The 20,719-nt window shown below is 63.4% G+C and overlaps 4 protein-coding genes across 10 annotated transcripts; 1 reads left to right on the forward strand and 3 right to left on the reverse strand.

The window, feature by feature from the left end:
* Positions 1 to 180: 180 nt before the first annotated feature.
* PRC1 (protein regulator of cytokinesis 1) lies at positions 181 to 6,396 on the forward strand. Of its 5 annotated transcripts, none has more exons than XM_039386483.1 (14): positions 181 to 297; positions 661 to 793; positions 1,094 to 1,216; positions 1,544 to 1,777; positions 1,856 to 2,026; positions 2,238 to 2,387; positions 2,625 to 2,772; positions 2,856 to 2,992; positions 3,221 to 3,316; positions 3,454 to 3,600; positions 3,958 to 4,068; positions 4,241 to 4,351; positions 4,930 to 5,113; positions 6,123 to 6,396. In XM_039386483.1, exons 1-14 carry the CDS (start codon positions 287 to 289, stop codon positions 6,242 to 6,244), a joined length of 1,878 nt encoding a protein of 625 aa, XP_039242417.1. In that variant the 5' UTR covers positions 181 to 286; the 3' UTR covers positions 6,245 to 6,396. The 5 variants fall into 5 exon arrangements, with proteins under 5 accessions (XP_039242417.1, XP_027601242.1, XP_027601244.1 ...); XM_027745441.2 differs by having other exon boundaries at positions 182 to 297; positions 4,930 to 5,115; positions 6,167 to 6,396; XM_027745443.2 differs by having other exon boundaries at positions 182 to 297; positions 4,930 to 5,079; positions 6,167 to 6,396.
* Positions 5,867 to 11,660, reverse strand: RCCD1 (RCC1 domain containing 1). 2 transcript variants are annotated; one of them, XM_027745445.2, is made up of 7 exons: positions 11,370 to 11,660; positions 10,613 to 10,961; positions 7,750 to 7,871; positions 7,484 to 7,585; positions 7,237 to 7,343; positions 6,995 to 7,024; positions 5,867 to 6,793 (listed from the first exon to the last, which is right to left on the reverse strand). In XM_027745445.2, exons 1-7 carry the CDS (start codon positions 11,524 to 11,526, stop codon positions 6,479 to 6,481), a joined length of 1,182 nt encoding a protein of 393 aa, XP_027601246.1. In that variant the 5' UTR covers positions 11,527 to 11,660; the 3' UTR covers positions 5,867 to 6,478. The 2 variants fall into 2 exon arrangements, with proteins under 2 accessions (XP_027601246.1, XP_027601248.1); XM_027745447.2 differs by having other exon boundaries at positions 6,554 to 6,793; positions 7,191 to 7,343.
* Positions 11,660 to 18,063, reverse strand: UNC45A (unc-45 myosin chaperone A). Of its 2 annotated transcripts, XM_027745433.2 has the most exons (20): positions 17,962 to 18,063; positions 17,627 to 17,785; positions 17,036 to 17,072; positions 16,762 to 16,937; positions 16,570 to 16,662; positions 16,183 to 16,350; positions 15,833 to 16,001; positions 15,420 to 15,590; positions 15,145 to 15,316; positions 14,674 to 14,974; positions 14,419 to 14,513; positions 14,193 to 14,334; positions 13,886 to 14,026; positions 13,620 to 13,747; positions 13,370 to 13,436; positions 13,096 to 13,209; positions 12,877 to 12,992; positions 12,671 to 12,788; positions 12,428 to 12,583; positions 11,660 to 12,220 (listed from the first exon to the last, which is right to left on the reverse strand). In XM_027745433.2, exons 1-20 carry the CDS (start codon positions 17,971 to 17,973, stop codon positions 11,960 to 11,962), a joined length of 2,796 nt encoding a protein of 931 aa, XP_027601234.1. In that variant the 5' UTR covers positions 17,974 to 18,063; the 3' UTR covers positions 11,660 to 11,959. The 2 variants fall into 2 exon arrangements, with proteins under 2 accessions (XP_027601234.1, XP_039242412.1); XM_039386478.1 differs by lacking the exon at positions 17,962 to 18,063 and having other exon boundaries at positions 16,762 to 16,953; positions 17,627 to 17,713.
* Positions 18,064 to 18,148: 85 nt separating this feature from the next.
* On the reverse strand, positions 18,149 to 20,706 carry LOC114000829 (protein shisa-like-1). The gene is made up of 3 exons (XM_027745455.2): positions 20,647 to 20,706; positions 18,611 to 19,032; positions 18,149 to 18,422 (listed from the first exon to the last, which is right to left on the reverse strand). The coding sequence occupies exons 1-3, from the start codon at positions 20,704 to 20,706 to the stop codon at positions 18,203 to 18,205; spliced, it is 702 nt and encodes a 233-aa protein (XP_027601256.1). The 3' UTR covers positions 18,149 to 18,202.
* Positions 20,707 to 20,719: the final 13 nt, after the last annotated feature.

The following is a 20,719-nucleotide window of genomic DNA, read 5'->3' on the forward strand; positions in this document are numbered from 1 at the left end:
CACCGCCCGGGTGTGGCGCGCGGGCTGCCGCGCGCGGGCTCGTGGCCGCTGCGGCATCGCGAGCGCGCGGCGGCGCCGTTGCACGCGGCCGGACGGCGGCGGCCTCGCCCGTGATTCGATGGAAGAGCCGAAGGTTCTTCGCTGCCATTGGCTAACGGGCGGCTTGGGGCGGGGCAGGGCGCGGCCCGGGTGGCGGTTGTGGGCGGGGCCGCGGTGACACGACAGCCAATCAGCGCGGCCGGGAGGGGAGTTCGAATCGGCGGAGCGGCGGCGTCCGGCGGGAGCGATGAGGAAAAGGTGCGGGAACGGGGGGGATACCGGGAATTGGGGGATAGCGGGAACGGGGGGGATACCGGGAACTGGGGGATAGCGGGAACGGGGGGATGGAACGAGGGACAAGGACCGGGAGGATACCGGGAACGGGGGGACAGGGAATGGGGGGATACCGGGAATAAGGGAGACAGGGAACGGGGGGATACCGGCAACGCGGGGACAGCAACGGGGATACCGGGAGCGGGGGGGATACCAGGAACGTGGGGGAGACAGAGAACGGGGATACCGGGAACGTGGCTGGGGGTGCGCGGCGCGACGGGAGCCGGTGGCTGCGGGAGCGCTCGGCCCGGAGCCCGCCCTTGGCCGTGACGCCCGCGGTGCCCCCAGCGAGGTCCTGGCGGCCGAGGCCGCGTCCTGCCTGAGCCGGGCCATGGCGGCGCTGCGGGACATCTGGGAGGAGATCGGCATTCCCGAGGAGCAGCGCCTGGAGCGCACCGACGTCGTCAAGCAGCACATCAAGGTGAGGAGCGGGGGCGTGTCCCCGGGTTGGGGGCTCACCAGATTCGCTGTCGAGCCCCCAGCCCGGGACCCGGGCAGCTTGGCATGAGCTCTCTCAGGGCCCCAGGACTGGACCGATGGGGGTCCCTGCCCGGGTGGGAGCATCCAGGGCTGTCACTGCACCTCTGCCCTGGCCCTGTCCCACTGGGGCCCCCACACTGCCCACTCTCACTCAGCCCCAGCAGGGGTCTCCAGTGGTGGTCCTGCTGCTCTGCCTGCTCTCCATCCTCACACCCTGCTTTGAACCATGCCTGTGCCACAGAGTCTCCTGGACATGATGGTGGCAGAGGAGCAGAGCCTGAAGGAACGTCTCCTGAAAAGCATCGCCATGTGCCGGAAGGAGCTGGACACCTTGTGCAGTGAGCTCCAGCTGGGCCCCTTTGAGGTGAGGTGTTGCTTTTCACTGCTGGGATCCTGCTGCTGCCCTGCCTAGGCGTATCAAGAGGCCAGAGCTCACAAAGCAAACGCCTGTTCAAAACTGGGTGCTTGGCAGAGCCAAGGGCTTTGTGGCTCCTTACAGGCCAGCTGTTGAGAAGCAGTTGTGAGGTGTCCTCCGTCACCTCATTTTGTGTATTGCTGCTTTGTTTGCAACTTCCTGGGGAACATCTTGCCCAGACCCAGGGCTTGTGTCCCTGGACTTCATTTAAAATCCTAAAACATGAGCTAGGTGTGGGAGAGGTGTAGAGCAGAGCTGATTTCTGGCCTCTTGCAGACAGAGGAGGAAAGTACCATCCTGCAGATGGAGAAGAATCTGCGCATGCGTGTGGAGGAGCTGCAGAGGCAGAAGCAGGACCGGAAGCAGGAGCTGAAGGCCCTGCAGGAACAGGACCGAGACCTGTGTGACATCCTGTGCACAGCCCTGTTCAGCATTGACAGCAGTGCCGTGCCCAGCCTGGAGGACCTGGACTGCTACCGGCGCCACGTGGCCTCCCTCAACACCCTGAAGGTGAGCAGAGAGACTGAGGGGGTTGGTGAAGGACCCATGAGGGGCCCACTGGTTCCTGACACTGCCCCTCACCCCCAGGAGCAAAGGCGGGAAGAGTTTGTCAGCAACAAGCGTCAGATCATCCTGCTCATGGAGGAGCTGGACCACACCCCGGACACCAGCTTCGAGCGCGACGTGGTGTGTGAGAACGAGGAGGAGTTCTGCCTGTCCAAGGACAACATTGTGGCCCTCCAGAACCTGCTGCAGCAGGTACGCCGTGCACTGAGGCAGCATTTGGGGCTGCTGTGGGTCCTGACAGCAGCTGCCATCACAATGCAAGAGTGACGGCTGGCTTTTGGGCAAGGCTGTATGTCAGAACATCCTTTTGGGGGTTTGAGGAGATCTTGGGTGCAGAGTGCATGGCTTTGCGGGTGTAGCAGAGCCAAGGGCTGCACTGACCCCCTGCTCCCCCTGCCTGCAGCTGGAAGCCCGGCGGGCTCTGAACGAGGCCGTGTGTGCGGAGCTGCGCTCCAGGATTGTTGCGCTCTGGGAAAGGCTGCAGATCCCACAGGAGGAGAGAGAGACCTCGGCCGTGCACGTGGATGGGTCCAGAGCCAAAACCAGGAGAGCTGTAAGGACCCTGCTATGTCCAAGGCAGGAGGGCTGGGGGTAGTAGCTCCTGGGGCTCTCATGCTCCTGTTTGCTCAGTCAGTGGTGAAGGGAGTGGGCCAAATCCTGCCCTCGTGGGGGGAGGAGCTGGGGGTTGGTGCTGGCAGCTGCCTCATCCTAGAAAGTGGCTTGTGCAGAAGATGAATCCTGTTCTGCCCCTCCTCTTTCTCCCTGACCTGTGCTCTGATCTTGGGAGCAGTTGCAGTTGGAAGTGGACCACCTGGAGGAGCTGAAGCTGCAGAACATGAAATCCGTGATCCAGGCAATCCGGGCAGAGCTGGTTGACTACTGGGACAAATGTTTCTACAGCCAGGAGCAGAGGGAAGGCTTCGGCCCCTTCTATGATGGTGGGTGCCAGCTGGCCAGGCAGCTGTGGGGAGGAGTCCAGGGGTCCCAGCTGCCCTCTGACCAGGCTATCGTGCCCTTCCAGAGGATTACACAGAGACCCTGCTCGAGCTGCATGATCACGAGGTGGGCAAGATAAAGAGCTACTATGAAACACACAAAGATCTGTTTGAGGCGGTTCAGAAATGGGAGGAGAACTGGAAGCTGTTCCTGGAGCTGGAGGTATTGTCTGGGCAGGAGCCCGCTGGGTCGTGGGGCAGCACACACCTCTGCTCCCAGGGGCTGAGTGCTCTGGGAAGGAGCAGGGAGGCACTGGGGAGGCACAGTGGGCCACTGCAGGGATGAGGTGCTGTCTTGAGCACTGGGGTGTTTATGCAAGGCTGGCTCCCTGGGGGGTGGGGGGAGCTGGGTGGTGTCTTTAAGTCTCTTCTGATCCCCCTTCTCTACTAGAGAAAAACAACTGACCCCAGCCGCTTCACCAACCGCGGGGGGAACCTGCTGAAGGAGGAGAAGCAGCGAGCAAAGCTGCAGAAGACGCTGTCCAGGGTAGGTCTAGCCCTGGGGAAGGAGCTGTGGTCCCACTGATCAGGAAGAAGGGATCCCTGAGCATGGGGACACCCACGTTTGGTCAGTCCCTACACTGATCATGTCCTGATCAGTCCTACACCTCATGTCCTGATCAGCTGCAGGAGGAGCTGGAGAGAAAGGTCCAAGCCTGGGAGCAGGAGTTCAAGGAGCCTTTCCTGGTTAAGGGGCAGCAGTTCATGGAATACGTGTCAGAGCAGTGGCAGCTGTACCGCCTAGAGAAGGAGAAGGAGAAGCAGGAGCGGGTGAGTGTGGAGCTGAGCGTGCTGGGCTCCTTCCTGGGAATGCCAGCCTGGGAGTGTCTGTGGTGGGCCCCAGTGCCCCCCAGCTGCTGCCCTGGGCTCTGCCTGCTCAATCCCAGCCTGGAAGCAGCAGGTAGTGGGACAGGTACCCATTGCAGTTGTGTCTGTGTGTGCTGAGCCCCTTTCTTGGCCCCAGCTGTGCCAGAGGTGCCACTTGGCTCTGGATACCTGTAAATCTTTGGTGAAATTCCTGCTGCATGGCCTTGCCAAGCTGTTGGCAGGGCAGTGCCCACTGGCAGTGGCACAGAGGTGCACCAACTCCACAGTGTTCAGGTGTGTAAGTGCACGTGTCTCCCGCAGCACCTGAAGAAGAGCCGGCAGATAGAAACGGAGATGCTGTATGGCAGCACCCCACGGACCCCCATCAAGCGGCGTGTCCTCAGCCCCCACACACCTGCCAAAGTAAGGAAGGTAAAATGTCCCTGTGGAGCAGTGCAGCTGGGCCGGGGCCCTGCCCAGAGCTGAGCTCTCCCCGAGCTGGAGCCTGGCCTTGGGCTGGCCTTGGCCCCGCAGGAGGGGTCGGGGTGCTCTGGCTCTGCAGGGAGGTGTCCCTCGTGTAATGCGTGCTCTGCTTTCTCCTCAGTTCCACGGCACCTCCATCACCAGCACTACTCCCAACAGCACAGTTCGCTCAGCCTTTGGGGGAACCATCTCCCACTCGCCCACGTCTCGGCTGCCGCCCTCTGGGAAGAAGGTGAGGGGCCCTGGGGGACTCCCTGCCCAGGGCTAGGATGGGCAAACCAGGGCGGCACAGCTCTGCCTGCTGTCACCCTGTGCTTCTCTGCTTCCCCTGCCAAGTTCCTGGGGGGCTGAAGCTCCTATTTGTCTGCAGCCTGCTCCGTGAGGCTGCTGCCGTCCTGTTGGGGAGTTTCTGGGACCTGAGGGAGGAGGAGGGTGACAGGAAATCTTTCTCCAGCCCAGATTTCTAGTGTACCCCTGTTCCTTGCTGCTGAGCCTGCAGCTTGGGGGGGGACCTTCAAAATATGGTTGTGCTGCTGGACAGGGCCTGAGCACTCTAGTCTAGTGGGTGGCACCCCTGCCACTGGGATGGAACAAGATGGGCTTTTTAAGGTCCTTTCCCACCCAAACCATTTCCAGGATTCTGTGACTCTATGCTATATGTTTCTGAGACTAGAATCCAGCCCCAGACTCCGGAGGGCACCCAGAGCCTGACACCACTCTGGCCTCATAGAGGGACAGGCACTGAAGCTGCCACAGCTCTCCTGCCTCTGCTCGATTCCTGCATCCCGTAACTGTTGCCTCCTCCTGCAGTTTGGCCGTGCCCGGACCCCCAGCCGCACGGCAGCGAAGCCCCCCCGACCCAGGCTGAGGCAGTGGAACAAGGAGAACATGTCCCAGCTGGATGGAACCACCCTGAGCGGTGGGTGCACCCCCACAGCCCCTGCCCAGCGTAACCACAGCGTTAGTTCTGTTGCCAGCACCTATTCTGAGTTTGTGGTAATTCACCTCTTCTAACCCCACCCCCTCCCCAGGCGGCACAGGACAGACGCTTCCCCTTCCCCCAGCACCCCCAGGGCTGTGTCCTCCCCGTGTCCCCACGCAGGGTGGCTGCTCCTGCCCATGCCTGTGGCTCCACATGGAGAACTTCAAACTGTGGTTTGGTGGTGGAGGTCTCACACTGCTCCTGCCTCACACGGCCCCTGAGCAGCCAGTGGGGACAGACACCAGCACAGGGGCCAGGCTGGGCTCAACGACACCCCTGTGTGGGGACAGAGCCCAAGGCCCAGCTCTGCTTGTTGAGCCTGTAAGGGGGACCCTGCTTCAGTCCCACCTTCTCCACTAGTCTCTGGGGGTGGTGGGGTGAGCAGAGCCTGCGGGGGGCTGCCAGTGGATGGGGCTTTGCTCTCTAGGGCTGGGGGGCCCTGGGCAGCCTCTGTCCTTTTGTCAGGATGGGCTGAGCCTGAGCTTTACCTTTGTGTGACAGTGGACTGCCCCAATCTCTTCCCTGTGGCAACTGACCTGGTGTTGGGGCACCCTGTGTGCCCTGACACTGAGCTGAAGGGGTTCCCTGCTCCAGGCTGTGCTCCCAGGCTGGCACCCAGCCTTGGGTAGGGCTGGGGATGATTTGTGATGGAAGCAGATTCCTGCCAGGAGTTCTCTTCCTCCAGCAGCTGAACACAACTGTTCCTGTCCCCTTCTCCTACTGATGCTGCAGATTTTAGGAGGTCTCTAAACATGGACAAAGAGGTTTAGAAAGGAGATATTGTTTATTCTGAGCAGGGTGCAAGGTGGGGATTCCCACAAATCAAGCACCCAACTATCAAAACTTTTTACTATTTATACATTTTAGCAAAGGCATTAACGTTCATTGGTTACAGGTTACATAGTTCTGTTATTAGTATTCTGTCTCCCCTTAGCAGGTTGGGCTGCCCTCCCTGCCCATCCCGACCTCTCCCTGCATCCCTACTGACCTTCAAAGCAGTGGCCCTGACCTTGCTGCCCCTCCCTCCCTCCCTTCATCCCCCTCTCCCCCTTCTTGTTCCCACAGCGCGAACTTTCAAAGGCTTCCAGCTCTGAAAGCACCTCCCGCATCCTCAACTCCACCACCACCAACGCCTCGTGCTGAGGCCCCTGCACCCGGCAGGAGCTGCTGCTCCAGCGGCACCACAGCATCACCCGCTCCAGGATAACCCACCTCCAGCTCCCCCCTTGAGAAATTTGCTTTTATTTAAAAAATTTTTCAGGATGTTGTGAATAAAGTCCCTGTACAGTCCACAACTCCGAGTCTGTTGGGGTGGTGCCTGTGGTGAGCAGGAGGAGGAGAAGAAATGGGGGGAAGGAGGGGTTGGGGGGGGCAAACTCAGCACCCCAAAATCTCAGGTGCGGCTCTGGGAGTCTGAGCCAAGCAGGAGCCACGCCTAGGGCCTGCAGCCTCAATCCATGTCCTGACTGGTCTTGGGGCTGGTCGTGTAGAGCAAAGCTCGCCCTCATCCTCCTCCTGGCAGCAGCCATGGCTGGGGGGCTCCAGGGCCTCACGGCTCCAACACACGGACGTAGGTGGTCCAGGGCCCGCACACCACCTCCTCTGCCCGCAGCCCCTCGGCCACCAGGTGCTCGACCCGACGTGCCTGGTCAGAGCTGGCGATGTCCCCATGTCCCAGCTGTCCATATTTACCTGCAGACACAGTCATGACACAATGTGGCCCTGGGGCCTCACAGGGTGATGGCTCCTGGACGTTTGGGGGGGAGAGGGAACGTGAGAGCCCCCGGCACAAACGGGCCCCTCACAGTGATAAAAGAGCCAAGGGTGAAGGAGCAGGAACCAGAAGCTGCTCCTGTGGGGGATGTAAGGTCCCAAAGCTGAGGTGCCACTTACCCCAGCCCCAGGTGTAGAGCTCTCCACCTCCTGCAAGCAGGACAGCACCATCAGCCAGTGCCTGGTGAGCCCCTGCCCCCCTCAGCCCCCCCCTCGCCCCCAGGGGTGCTGCCCACCAGGTCCCAGTGAGCCCCAGCCCCCACAGCCCACCCCCCCACCCCGAGGGGTGCTGCCCCCAGCCCCACCAGGCACTCACGTGTGACAACAGCTGTGTGTCGGGACCCACAGCTGACCCCACTGACCTCCAGGTCCTGTGGCAGATCCAGCAGCGCTGGGAATGCCTGGATGGAGATGAATGGGGTGTCTTTGGCAGCCGACTGCTCCTGGCGGGGCACCAGCTTGGCATTTCCTGTTGAAGAGCTGACTCTCAGGTCCCAGGAGCGACTGGGCACCACCAGCATTTCCTGCAGGCTTGAACTGCACCGGCCCTGCATTCAGCCGTGCAGAGACCCTGCACCCCCTGCCCGCAGCCCAGCCAGCAGCACCCACCTGTGCACACATCATCCTGAGCCCGCTCCTCTACCAGTGCTTTGGAGGGCAGAGCCAGCTGCCCTGACTCGTTCCAGCCCCACATGTACAGGTCTCCTGCCTCTGCAGGGTGGAGGGGAAATGCATCAGGCAGAGTTCAGCCCTTAGCAGCAGCGCTGGGTGCTGTGGGGGCACCAACACCCCATTCCCACCCCTGGGCCAGGTCCCACCAGGGCCGTATGCTGCCACCAGCGCCCTGACCTCCCACGCCAGGCCCAGCCCCTCACCACTAATGCTGGCCGAATGCCACCCGCCAGCTGCCACTGCCCACATGGGCACCCCGGCCAGCGCCTCCACCAGCCGTGGCTGCGGCTCCGACTCCAGCGTCCCGTGGCCGAGCTGCCCATGCCTGCAGGGACACACAGAGGGACAGACAGACAGATACCCCCATATGCCACTGCCTCCAGCCCTCGTGCCTCCTGCCCACACTCCCCACCAAGCCCTTCCTGCTGCCAGTGACACAGACCCAGCCTCCCATGACCCCCAATGCCAGGGGGGTGCAGCGGAGGCACAGGGCTCAGGTTGGGCAGGGAAGGAGGGTGCCCCCATGCCCTGCAGCTTGGCGAGCTGCAGCAGGCATGGCACAACATGTGAGACAAGAGTCGGTGTCATCGCACAGTCGGTGTGCGCTGTGCAGCGATGACACAACTTCAGATTGATCAATATTTTTATGAGTCAGTGCAGTGAGCAGGGGATCGATTGCAGAGCTCATTGGGCCACGCTGAGCCAGCAACCAGCAGTGCCAATCAGTTTGGCCCCGAGCCTCGAAGCACAGGAGGGATCCCACCAGGGACAAGTCTGGGCTCATCCCGGGGAGGCACCAGCTGCCAGCACAAACGTTTCCCATGGTGGGCACAAATGAGGGCAGGATCCAGAGACACACCCTAAGGTGTGTGAATCCTCCCTACGTGGGCAAACTGTGTTTCCCTGTGTGCTGCCAACCGTGGGATGGGGGGCACAGGCAGTGCCAGCCATGGGATGACACAGTTCCCAGCACCATCCAGGCTGGCAGAGCTTGAGATGCTGAAGGAATAGGGAAAAGCCGAGCGTCAGTGGTAGGGCAATGCCAGCACCAGATCCCAGTTACAGCCAGGGGTCACTGGGGAGCAGTGGGACAGACCACTAGGGGCTTTAGTTGTCAGAGCTGGGGCAGAAGCAGAAGGAGCTGGTGGGGGCTGTAGGAGTGAGAGGAGCAGCTTGGCCTGTGTGGTCTGGGGAGCACCAGTATGACAGCCCAGACAGCCAACAGCTGTGCTAATGCACAGCACTGGGAAGCATTTTCGCCTTCCACAGGAGGAATCAGCAGAGGACCAAGGCAAAGAGACACTGAGAGCTCAGAGACAGGGAAAGGTGTGCTGCAATGGGAAAGGGGCTCCAGCCTGAGAGGGCGATGGCGACCACAGCCAGCAGTAAGAGAGGGGCTACAAAGGGGTGAGCTGGGCCAGCACCTGTCTGTTACACAGCAGAGCTGTCACACTGCAGGACAGCTGGCAAGGGATGGGTGAGAGCATTCTCAGCCGTGTTGAATAACCAAATTCCAAAAAGGTTAATCCTAAAGTACACATTCCCACATATAGAAACCTTTCCTCTGAAGGCAAGAAGGATAAAATAACGTAGTGTCTGCAAAGCAAGAACTCCTGATGTAAACTGAGTTTTGTGTTTGCCATGAGCTGTGTTTGCTACCAGCTGGCCTAGAGCCAGCAACTGAGGAGAAGGGACTGGGGAGTGAAAAGCTCCTGAGCAATGAGGAATGGGGAGGGCACTGGGCCAAGGTATGCAGCTTGTGACGCTGACTGATGGTCAGTACTGCGTTTGGCTTCCATAAGTGGCAAAGAAAGAGGAACACAGCATCCCTTCAACCCTACAGACAGGAACAGCCAGTTCCTGCGGCCAAGCCTCATCACGCACCAGCAGAACTCAGGGATCCAGGGCACGAGGACCTGGGGCCAGACCCTCTGGTGCCTCCTCGGAAAACCTGACTGGGGCAGCACACGCACAAGCAACCCCCAAACGAACAAACACCTCCGTGGGAATAAACTGAGTGATGCCGCTGGCTGTTAAATGTACCCAAGTTCAGCGGCTGGCAGGTGACATGGGACTGGAGGCTTTTCCCAAGGGGTTCACTGCTCTCCCACAGGCTATAGCAGAGGGATCTGGCACTGAACTGTCAGACTGATGGAACAAACCTCCAGCTCGGAAACATAGAGCTGGTGTTGGTGTGGCAAGTTAACAGAGGAGCAGGAACAGAGCAGGGACCTCAGTGGTCACACAGAGACACCCAGGTGTCCTTGGAGGCCACCTAGAGGGAGTCACAAGCCAGAGCAGAGGCCCCACAGGAGCCATGGCCCTAGCACGTGCAGAGGAGACACGAGTGCTCATGGGGTCAGCAAGAGGGGACACAGAGGAAATGGGAGCATGGCCAGGCCAGTAGTCCCTGGGAGAAGCTGCGAGCTGGGTTGCCTGTGTCATCAGCATGGGGGTGAGCATGGGGCACCTGGGGCTGGTGCCCCAATACTATTGTCACAACCACACTCCCATATTCTTCTGGAGCCCCCACACCCCCATGGAAAAATCAGGAGGGATATCCCAGCCCCAGGCAGTATGCAAGGGCGGAGGGAAGGACCATAACACAGTAGCACCTGTATGTGATCCAGATGGCTCAAAAGTTATTAACTGAAGCTCAGTAATTCTGTGCAACACAGGGAATAACAGAGGGATCAGGATGCAATGAACAGGGTGGTTATTAGTGAATTCACTGCTGATCATTTAATCACTTAATTAGATTATGTTACTGTGTTGACTCACCAATTAACACTACAGAGATGTGAACTGGTGTGTCTAAAGCCTGCAGGCTAAGGAGGGGCTCAGTCCCTGAGGTGACCCTCGTCTGGACATCCTCTCACCTGCACCCCACAAAGCCCCTCCTGCATCCTCCAAACTCATTCCGCATCCCCGTCATTCTCTCTGCATCCCCTCAGCACAGTGTTTATCCTGTTGTTCCTGAATCCCCACCCGTGACGCACCAGCTTCCCTCCCGAGACCGCTGCTGCCCCTCTCACGCACCCCTGTGCCCCCACAGCCCCCGCTCACCTGCCGCCGCCCCAGGTGAAGACCTCGCCGGCGGCTCCCAGCGCCAGGGCGTGCTCCGTGCCCAGGGCGAGCCGCCGGGCGCGCAGCCCGGCCGGCAGCGCGGTGAAGAAGGGCGGCCGCGGCGTGGCGAAGCCGCCGGGCAGCAGCGGCAGCGGCTGCCGGGGCTCCGGCGGCAGCGCCCGGCTCCAGGCGGGCTCGTCCTGCAGCGCGCCCGTCACCGCCGCCTCCCGCCGCCAGGCGCGGGCCTCGGCCGGGCCCCGCAGCACCAGGTGCGTCTCGGACGGCAGCGCCTCGGCCCAGCCCGGCAGCCGCCGCCGCAGCCCCGCGCTCCGCACCTCCAGCCCCGCGCCTACCGCGGCGGCACTTCAGGGACCGGCGCTGGGGACAGTGCGCGGGGCGGGACGGGGACAGCCCGGGGGTCTGGGAGGCCGGGACGGGAACGTCACGGGGGAACCAGCGGGGAGCATCCCGGGGGCGGGACGGGGACAACCCGGACCGGCAACGCATGGGAACACAGACACACCCGGGGGGACCGGCACCGAGGGGAAACGGGGACATCCCGGGGGAACCGGCGCGGTGGGAGGGCGGAGGGGTCTCATCCCGAATCAGGAGGCGGGGCGGACAGGACGGAGCGAAGGGACCGGCCGGCGGCGCGGGGCGGAAGGGGGACGGGGACGGGAACCGTGCACTAGCCGGCAAAGGGCCACACCGGAACGGCGGGAGGGACCGGGGCACCGGGCGGGCCGGGGGCGCTCACCGGTCTCCACGACCACGTAGCTCCACGCGGGCCACACGCGGAGGATCCCCTCGGGACCCGCCTCCAGCCGCCGCGGCGCCAGGCCCGGGCCCGGCTCCCCGGCCGCCTCCTCGGGGCTGAACCCGAACACGAGCCAGGCGCGGGCGGGCGCCGCCATGGCGGGGCGGCAGCGGGAGGGAGGGGCGGGACCGGAGGTGACGGCGGAGGTACTGACGGACAGATGGACAGAAGCTGTGGTCCAGGAGCAGCTTTAGTGTCATCGGGCGGGCCCAGCCCCACCGCGCCGGTCCCAGCCCCACCGCGCCGGTCCCGGCCCCGGGCCGGCCCTCCCGACTAAGGCAGACGGTGGCAAAGGCAGCGGCGAGTCCCCTCCTCCTCCTCGCCCCGGGACGCCGGGATGGCGCCGCCGGGCACAGCGTGGCCCCAGCTCCGGGCAGTGCTGAGCCAGCCCCGCGGGCGGCCGGACCCTGCCGGGGCCACCCTGAGAGCAGCGTGTGAGCACTGGCCCCGGCAGCGTGTGCCGGAGCCCCGGCAGCGTGTGAGCACAGCCCCGGCAGTGTGTGCAGCGTGTGCGTGAGCCCCACGGGCCCTCAGGCCTGGGCAGGGTTGGGCTTGATCAGGCCATAGGCCACAGCCTGGGCCAGGCTCTCCTGGGCCGCCTGGGCCACTCGCGGCTTGTCCTTGTCCTTGGCCAGCACCGAGAGGATCTCCAGCATCTCGCTGGCGATGAGCTGTTCAGCCACTTCCCGTGCTGCCGCCATCATGTTCATCACCACTACGGCACCGCGGTGCTGCAGCTCGGTGCTGGGGCTCAGCAGCAGGGCCTGCAGGATCTCCAGCCAGTGCACCGTCTGCAGGGGAGTGGGGCCAACATCAGCATGGCCCCTCGAGAGAAGGGAGCCAGCTTCTCCTCCCTGACAGTCCCAGATTAGTCAGGCTGAGGGGTCAGGACAGGTTGCCCCCTCTTCTGGGGCCAGCACTGGGACAGAGCTCCAGGCCACCATGGGGAGGGAATAAGGGACACAGGGTGCTGTCCCGCCCCACTGCTGGGCACTCACCACCTGGGGGATGCGCTTGCAGATGGGAGGGTGCAGGGCAGTGAGCATTGCCAGGGTCCCCGAGGCTGCCCGACGCAGCTTCTCATCTTCCTCCCCACTGTACAGGACCATCAGCTTTAGCCGGTCGCTGCCCTCTGCCAGGAACAGCTCCTGCACCTGCACAGGAGGAGGATGAGGAGGGGATGGGTGGGGGTGTGGGGGTTGAGCAGCCCAGCGCAGACCCCAGCCCAGCCCAGCCCTCACCTCCTTGCTCATGGCCATGTTGCACATACACTCAGTCGCAGCCAGCCGGATCAGCTCGTGCTCCTCAAACATGTAGCCCTCGATCATGGGCACGGCCCGCTCCTTCAGGATCTTCTGCCTGCAGGGTGGGGAGTGTGAGTGCTCCCTGCCCAGGGAAGCCCACTGGGCCTGAGGGAACAGACAGCTCCCCTCTCCTCCCTTCTTACCGCAGCCTCTCGCTGATGCCGGCCAGGTTGGTCAAGGCCATCAGCCCCTCAAAGTTCTCCAGGCCCGTGCGCTGCAGGTGCAGGAGGCTGACCAGGGGTCGCACCACCTCGTAGATCTGTAGAGACAGCACACATGGGACTGAGTCAGTGCCCACTGCTGTTCTTACATGAGCCCCTGGTTGGCAGACCTGACCCCCATTCCCCAGCCACAGCACTCACCCGCTCCCCAGGGAATGCCATCTCTGGGTTAGAAGTGATGGTGATCTTTGCCAGGGCCTGTGCTGCCTTGGTCTGCCCCACCTCAGTGCCCTCCAGGGACAGTGGGATCAGAGCCTGTGAGCAGAAACAGCAGCTCATCCTGCAGCCAGCCCACAGCAGCCTCATGTACGAGGCAGCAAGTCTGGCCCCTGCAAAGCAGAGACCCCCAGCCCCCCGAGCCCCAGCCACCCAGATCGGTGCAGGGTAACAGCACAGTGGGGTCCCATCCTCTCACCTTGCCTCCTCCCTGCGCAACCACGCCACCTCGGTCCTCTGCCTCCTCCACCAGTGCCAGGAACACTCTAGGGACAAAGTGGGAGCAGCTGGAGCACCCAGACAGCTGCAGGGGGCCCAGGCTGCACCGGACTCCTGGACATTCCCATTACTGTCCAGGAGCCGTCATTCACCATGGACACGTAAGTTGGCCAGCAGGATGCCAGCAGCCTGGAAACCCAGCTCCCTCCTGTCCCTTGGCACACCCATACCTGGAGATCAGCTCCCGACAGGAGTTGGTAAGCGCCGGGTTCTCACTTTTTACCATGCAGGCCAGAGCTGACACCACGCCGGCCATCAGCAGCTTCCGCACCCGCCGCTTCACGAACTCTGGCTTGTCCTGTCCCACAGGCGGGGTCACAGTTGGCTCAGGGGCACCAGCTGGCTGGTGAGGTGCCTGACCTCACCCCTGTGGGCCCCAAGGACACCCTGTCCCACCCCTCCACTCTCCTCCTGAGCACAGCCATACCCCACTCACCTTGGGGTGCTGCTCTGGAATGTGCTGCTTGGCATACTTGGCCAGCTCCAGCATCTGCGGGTCCGGCTCCTCATGGTCGTAGCTGTTAGTGCAATTCACCAGCGTGGAGGCGACAGCATAGAGCACACTCCTGTCCTCCGACTGCAGTGATAACGGTCACACATCACACTCGTGGCAGGGAGAAGCAGCCAGGGCTGGAGCCCACCCAACATCTTCCACATACCCCACCCCACAGCGTGAGCCCCACACCCCTTCTGGCATGTTTCCCTGGTGTCAGGGTGCCCACCCTGCAGTGCTTGGCACATACCTTGGCCAAGTGGAACATGGCCTGCATTGCTGCCTTGTCCTCCACAAACTCCTCCTTGACATCTGCATCAAAGGTGAGGTAGGCCAGGCCTTCCACAGCCCAGCGCCGTGTGCCTGCGTCGATGGCCTCATTGCAGAGCCACCTGGGAGAACAGTCCTTGAGCCCAGCTGCAGGAGCCCATCTGTGAGGCACCCTGCCCACTCCCTCCGCACCCGGCCCCACTCACTTGCGGCACTGCTTGGCCAGCTTCATGGTGGAGCCCTCGGCAAATTGCTTCATGCTGAAGTCAGTGCCGCCAGCAGATCCCAGCTTGCAGAGCCCCTGCAGCCAGGACCAGAATGTGGGAGCAGGAATGGGCACGAGCACCCCAGTGTGTCTCCCAGACCCCCAGCAGGGAAGGGCAGTGCTGTGAGTGGTGGTCCTGCACCCACAGCCCGCCCCGGGGCTCATCCCCGCCGCTCCTCCATCCCGCCGCACTCACCACGAGCGCACGGATGCGGATGCTGTCCCTCTCGCTGTGCTTGTAGATCTCCTTGAGCAGGCTGACGCCGTTGGCTGTGATGAAGGAGGCACGCTTGGCCTTGTCAGCCGCATGGATCAGCGCCTCCACCGCTACCAGCTGGTGGGCCTCACAGACAGAGGCACACAGGGACAGCACGCTGTCCATGATGCCCTCCAGCTCCAGCACCCTGTTGCCTGCATCCAAGGGGCCCTGCAGCAGGCATGACACCGTCTGGATGGCCCGCAGCTTCCCCAGCAGTTCGTGCCCCTCGAACCAGCCCCTGTGCACAAAGACCACCAAAAAAGGTCGAGCTGATCCCACCTGCTGCCTCCTGCTCCACCTGCTGAATACCCCCACAGTGGGTCTGCAATTGACTTTAGCACTGAGAGTGGCAGGTGCTACCAGGTTGCAGGTGACCGAACCCCCGAGCCCCTGGGACCCCCGGCTCACCTCACGTAGTCCTCGCACAGGTGGTGGAAGTTTTCCCTCTCGGCATCGCACTTCAGGTCCTCATACAGTTTGCTCAGCAGGACGGAGGCACTCATCCGGCTGTTCTCTGTCACAGGCAGGCTGCCCGGGCTGCCGCACACCGTGCTGCCCACCTCCAGGATCTTCTTCAGGCCTGGCAGGGGTCAGACACCCTGGTGAGGGGCACACTGGCATGTGCAGAACCATGGCAGAGGGGCACAATGCCCCAGTGGGACGCTACTGGCCATTCCACTCACCCTGGTCAATCACCCAGAGACTCATGCTGTTGTTGGTCTCCTTTGGTGACTTCCTGGGCACCACCTTGATAAGCAGGTTTAGGGCGTTGTCACGGCCGTGTGCTGAGGCCCCTTCCAGTGCCAGCAGCTCCAGGAGGTGCTTGATCAGCAGTTTCAGGTCCCTAGAGGAATCTTCCAGAGGAGATAGTGCCCAGCAGTCAGTGCCTTGGGCACAGCCTCACCCCCACTGTTGTACAGCTGGCAGAGACGCTGCCATGACCAGGGACTTCTGCCTCCTGTTAACCCTGGACCAAAGCCTGGCTTTGCCACAGGGAGCAGTGACAGGGTGGACAGCAGGAGAAGAGCCCACAGCAGCTCTGCACTTCCCTGGGACTGTCCCCTCCCACCAGCCAGCAAAGGTTGCCCACACTCACCCAGCACCACTGCGTCCTCCTTCCCACGGAAGTCCTTCTGCAGCCCCTCCTTCAGGGAATCGAACATCACATGCAGCAGGTTGCAGGCAGCCAGGGACACCTGCTCATGCTCCACACCCAGCACTGCCGAGAGACGGGGGGCCCCCAGCTCCGCCAGGATGGCCGAGGTCTGCAGGTACAAGCACACCTGTCTGCTGAAGGCCCTGGGGAAGCCTTGGCACTTACCAGCCCCTTATCAGGATTCTTCCCTCTTACAAACTCAGGCCTGGCACATGACAGCTCAGAGCTCCCCTGTCTGACACTTTGCAGCCTCCCCAGCGTGGTTCTCCCCTGGGTGCAGCGGTACCTACCCGGGAGCGGTGGCCGGAGCACAACCCCACCAGCGTGCGCAGGGCTGCCAGCATCAGGTCAGCCTTGGCCGTGTCCAGCAGCTGCGTCAGCAGCCGCACACCATCACTCTGGAAGATCTTCTCTGCTCCAGCCTCCTCTCGTGCCAGCACGATCAGGTTCTGCACAGCCTGGGAAAGGAGACTCCTGTCTAGATCACCAGTCCACCGAACACAGGAACCCCTGGCAGCCACGGGCACCCGCCCTCCACCGTCTCGGGGAGCACATTCCGCAGGGGGGAGCCTGGTCTGCCCAGGCAGCACCGCTAATCCACTGTGGACTTGGGAGCACTGATCCTCCCCTTCTCACCTCCCAGCCACAGCGCTACCCCCTGCTCCCTGAGCTCAGACCTTCTGCTTCTTGTCCGCGTCCTCTTCTTTAGGATCCAGCAAGATCTGGAACATCTGCTGTACCTTTGAGTCCGTACAGGACATGGTCTTCATCTGAGAGAGAGCAGAAAGAGCAACTCAGCCCTCCTTGCCTCCCCCAGCTGTCCACAGCCACAGGGGATCTGGCAGTCCCCCACTGCCCCCACCACTGACCTTCTCGTGCATGCTGCTGCCCAGCGCACGCAGGGCCTCCTGGAAGGCCTTGTTCCTGGGCTCCAGGCTCACGCACCGCTGCAGGTCACCGACGGCCTGGTCCAGGCGGCCCAGCTGCTGCAGCGCCTGGCTACGGCGGAACAGCGCCTTCACATCCCGGCCGTCGGCCTCAATGGCTGTGCACAAAAGAGTCTATCGCAGAGCCCCCAGCCTGCCCTGGCCTGCCCTGGTGGGCAGCACAGAGGCCAGCCCCCCTCAGCCCCACTGACAGTACCTTTAGTTGCATCAGCCTCCGCCTTGGCGTAATCCTCCTGCAGAGATTTGGGAGAGGCAAAACCTGAGGGCTGCCCAGGCAGGCCCCACATAGACCAACACCCCCCATTTTGGGGAGCAGGGACAGGCTGCAGACTGTGAGCCAGCCCAGCGGGACACCCTGTCCTTCCCAGAATGCAACCCTCAAGGGATCCCTGTGGAGCCCTAGGGCGCCCGATGCTTTTCAGGTGCTTCTGGTCTACTCAGGCCCCTGAAACTCCTTGTGTTCCCCCCTTGCCTCAGAGACAGTTCCCCAGCGGGAGATCAGAGATGCTGTGACTGCCTGGGGACAGCCACAGGGCACATGCACAGCCCAGGCACAGACGGGAGCATCCTGGCCCCCACAGCCCACCTGGGAGGTGAGGCAGCAGGGGACAGCGGGCAGGGACAGGGGAAAAGGTGAGCAGAGACAACATCTGATAGTGCCCTGTCTGGGACCAAGAGCATTCTACTTGGGGACCGACACTGCCTCCGGCGCAGGGAGCACCTGGCCAAGGCAGACAGCCCCAGCCGGCCGGGCAGGTCCTGCGGGGCCGCCCCGCCCCGCGCTCACCAGTTTCAGGTAGCAGGCGGCCCGGTTGCGGTGCAGCACAGCGCGCTCCGGCGCGGCGTCGCTCAGGCTCAGCGCCTCCGTGTAGGCAGCGAGGGCCGCGCCGTGGTCCCCCGCCTGGAACAGCGCGTTGCCCCGCGCCCGCAGTTGCTCCGCCGTCACCTGCCGACGGGAACCGGTTGGGACGCGGCCCCGGGCCCCGCATCGGCGGCTGCCCGGAGACGGGCCCCGGATCCCGGGACAGGGAGCCCCCGGGACAGGGACCCGCCCGCCCCAGCACGCCGGTCTCAGCCCCGAGCCCCCCCGGTCCCGTCCCGGTCCCGCCCGTCCCCGCTCACCGGCTCCTCCATCGCGCTCGTGACGTCACCGCCGATCGCCCGGGGAACCCGGACGCCACCGCCCGTGTCACGTGACGGGGCGGGGCCGAGCCTGCAGCGCTGCCCCGCGGCCCGGCGGTCCCGGCACCAAGCGCATGCGCCCTCGTGGCTGTCCCCGCGCGTCCCCCCGGACATCCCCCGTGCTGCACCCCGGGGGCGAGTGCCACCACCCCTACACCCCTGCCCCACCCGCGGGACCCCCTCAACAGCCCCGGCTGGGGCGTGGCAGGCTGGGGGCACCGTGGGAAGGCTGGGCACGGGGCAGGTGCCCTCCCCGGGGTCTGCAGGGTGGGCAGCGGGCGCAGGGCAGGAGGCGGCCGAGGTGGCAGCGTCGGGTCCAGTAGAAGTGGCAGAGGTCGATGGTCATGAGCAGGAGGACAAGGAGCCCGTAGAGCCCAACGAAGGGCAAGGCCAGTGGGTTCCTGCGAGGGGGGTGCACTTCAGGAGGGGGCAGCCATGGCCTCCCCCAGCACAGCGGCACTAGGGAGGGCCACCCAGGGCCCAGTGTGGGCTCCAAGGGACATCACAGGCCCAATGCCAACAGCCACGGGAAGTCCCTGGGGCTGTGCTGGGATCCCCAAGCAGCACACCCAGCCACAGTCCTGCTCACCGGAGTAGCTCAGGGCTGGCCAGGCTGGAGAGGTTCACCCCGGTGAGGGCCTCCAGGGCCAGCTGGGAGCAGCAGGACTTGAGGGCGCGCGGGCTGGGCTGGCAGCAGTAGCGGTGGCCGGGAGGGTCAGTCAGCCGTGGGCAGTAGAAGCCGGGGTGGGAGCGGCCGTCACGGCCAACGTAGCCCTCGCAGAGGTGCAGGTTCTGCACTGAGACTGCGGCGGGTAGCAGGGGCTTGGAGAGGGCCAGGAGGGAGTCCCCACTGCGTGAGCCACAGAGCCACACGGTGCCGGCAGGACAGGCTGCCAGCTCCAGCAAGGTGGCCCTTGCAGGGATGCCACAGAGCAGAGCCTTCCCAATCCCAGCAGGGATGAACTGGAGCTCACTAGCCCCAGGGGACCTGGCTAAAATGACACAGGGACCCTTGGCTCAGCTCTCAGCGCGGGCTCCAGCCCCCCGGCAGTGCCTGCTGCAGCCACGGCCCTGTGTGTGCCGTGACCACCAGTGCTTGCCATGGCCTCAACAAGGGCAAACATGGGTGAGGAGGGTGATGGTGGCAGAGGGGAGGGAAAGCCCTTGGGGACATCAGGTCAGCCCCCATCTCTCCATGCTGAATCTTTTCCTGTTCCCCATGACCCCACAGGGACAGCACTTACACCCCACAGATGTGCTGCAGTGGGACCAACCCCAGCACCACCACACCTCAGCCACCATTCCCAGCATGAACCACCACCTCCCACTGTGGACCACTGCCTCCTAGCACAGATGCCCCCAGCCTCTGTTCTGGGCTGTCAGGGAGCAACCCCCAAAGCTTCGTCAGGGATGGGGAGGACAGGTTCAGGGAAAAGAAGGGGCAGGAATGGGGCTGTACCTGTCCCAAGGATGCTGGGGAACAGAGCCGTGGTGAGGAGCAGCTGGAGCAGGAGCCCACCCAGCATCATCCTGGCCGACACTGAGCAGAGGCAGCTCTGGCTCCAGTGGAGGCAGAAACCACAGCCACTCCTGCTCCCGCCTCCATCGCAGCCCATCAAGAGCCGCTCAGAGCCATTAGAGCCTCCTGCACTCACTCAGGCTCAGTCCACAGGGACCAGGGCGGAGGCGGGAGCATCAGTAATGAGCTTCTGGGGCCAGGAGCTCCTTCCCCACCCAGCCACGGATCAGCAGCCACAGGGTCCAGGGCCCTGGTTGGGCACCGGGACCCATCCCAGGATCCAGGAGTTATGGCGAAGGCCGTGGGCCAGGCCAGGGCATGGGGTGAGTGCCTGGCACCAGGTGGGGGCAGGTCGCCTGTGCTGCAGTCCCTCGGCACCCACTCCCTCATCACCCACCCCTGGGCCCTGCGCCAGCCCCCTGGCCCCCTGCCAGCCATGACATTAGCCAGGCTCCAGCAGAGGGTCTCCATGCCAGGCATCCTCCAGGTGCTGCAAAGGGCCGAGCTGCTGGGGCTGGTCCATGCTGGCTCCATGAACTCAGCCCCTTCCAGGGCTGTGGGATGCAGGACCATGGCCGAGCCTGTAGCATGCAGAGGTGCTGAAGGCTGTGCAGGAATCATGGAAGCACAGAATCATTTAGGTTGGAAAAGACCTCTAAGTTCATCGAGTCCAATGAAGCCAGAGCTGGGGGAGCTCCCCCGCCTCCCCCTGCAGCCCTCCCCGCTGGCGGTAATTAGCCCCAGGGGCCAGGGAGCGCGCAGCCCCTGCGGTTCCCACAGCAACCAGGAGGATGCTCTGGTGAGGTGGCATCAGCACCTGCACCTCAGCTGCTGCAGCCTCAGCAGAGACTGGACTGCCAGGTTCACACTGAAACGGGGCTAAAGGCTCTGGATTTGGGAGAGGCCATTGCCATGCTTCCCCCCCGTCAGTGCTGCCAGCACAAGGAGCTGCCTGACTCCTGTCCCCCTGGTTCCTGCTGCCAAGCATAGCTGGGCCTGGCCATGCCACCCGCCTTTCACACCCAGCTCAAGATCTGGGAGCACTGGCAGGGCAGGGACCTCAAAGAGCAGAGGACAGCACAGCTCTGGCAGCCCACCCAGCCCACCCAGACTGACCCTGGCCCCGAGCCAGACTCCCCACCTTGGGTGCTGCCCTGTCTCCCCATGGCGCACTGTTCC

Source organism: Pipra filicauda, unplaced genomic scaffold (assembly GCF_003945595.2).
Source record: "Pipra filicauda isolate LSUMZ 115617 unplaced genomic scaffold, ASM394559v2 scaffold486_size446389_pilon, whole genome shotgun sequence".
Lineage (NCBI taxonomy): Eukaryota > Metazoa > Chordata > Aves > Passeriformes > Pipridae > Pipra > Pipra filicauda.

Bases quoted from the DNA above. Each gene is read 5' to 3' on its own strand.
- PRC1 (XM_039386483.1), top strand. The intron at 2,773-2,855 runs GTGGGTGCCAGC...GTGCCCTTCCAG, and splicing joins CTTCGGCCCCTTCTATGATG to AGGATTACACAGAGACCCTG. The intron at 4,352-4,929 runs GTGAGGGGCCCT...CTCCTCCTGCAG, and splicing joins TGCCGCCCTCTGGGAAGAAG to TTTGGCCGTGCCCGGACCCC.
- RCCD1 (XM_027745445.2), bottom strand. From the start codon at position 11,526: ATGGCGGCGCCCGCCCGCGCCTGGCTCGTGTTCGGGTTCAGCCCCGAG. The intron at 7,344-7,483 runs GTGGGTGCTGCT...GCTCTTCAACAG, and splicing joins TCAGGATGATGTGTGCACAG to GAAATGCCAAGCTGGTGCCC. The intron at 7,025-7,236 runs GTCAGTGGGGTC...TCCTGCTTGCAG, and splicing joins ATCTGCCACAGGACCTGGAG to GAGGTGGAGAGCTCTACACC.
- UNC45A (XM_027745433.2), bottom strand. The intron at 17,073-17,626 runs GTGAGCGCGGGG...AAATCTCTGCAG, and splicing joins CCGCCTGCTACCTGAAACTG to GAGGATTACGCCAAGGCGGA. The intron at 13,210-13,369 runs GTGAGAGGATGG...TTCTGCTCACAG, and splicing joins TTGCGCAGGGAGGAGGCAAG to GCTCTGATCCCACTGTCCCT.
- LOC114000829 (XM_027745455.2), bottom strand. From the start codon at position 20,706: ATGGGGAGACAGGGCAGCACCCAAGGTGGGGAGTCTGGCTCGGGGCCA. The intron at 19,033-20,646 runs GTGGGCTGGGTG...AGCTGAGCCAAG, and splicing joins CGGGGCCAGGGTCAGTCTGG to GGTCCCTGTGTCATTTTAGC. The intron at 18,423-18,610 runs GTGAGCAGGACT...CCCCCCTCGCAG, and splicing joins GCCAGCCCTGAGCTACTCCG to GAACCCACTGGCCTTGCCCT.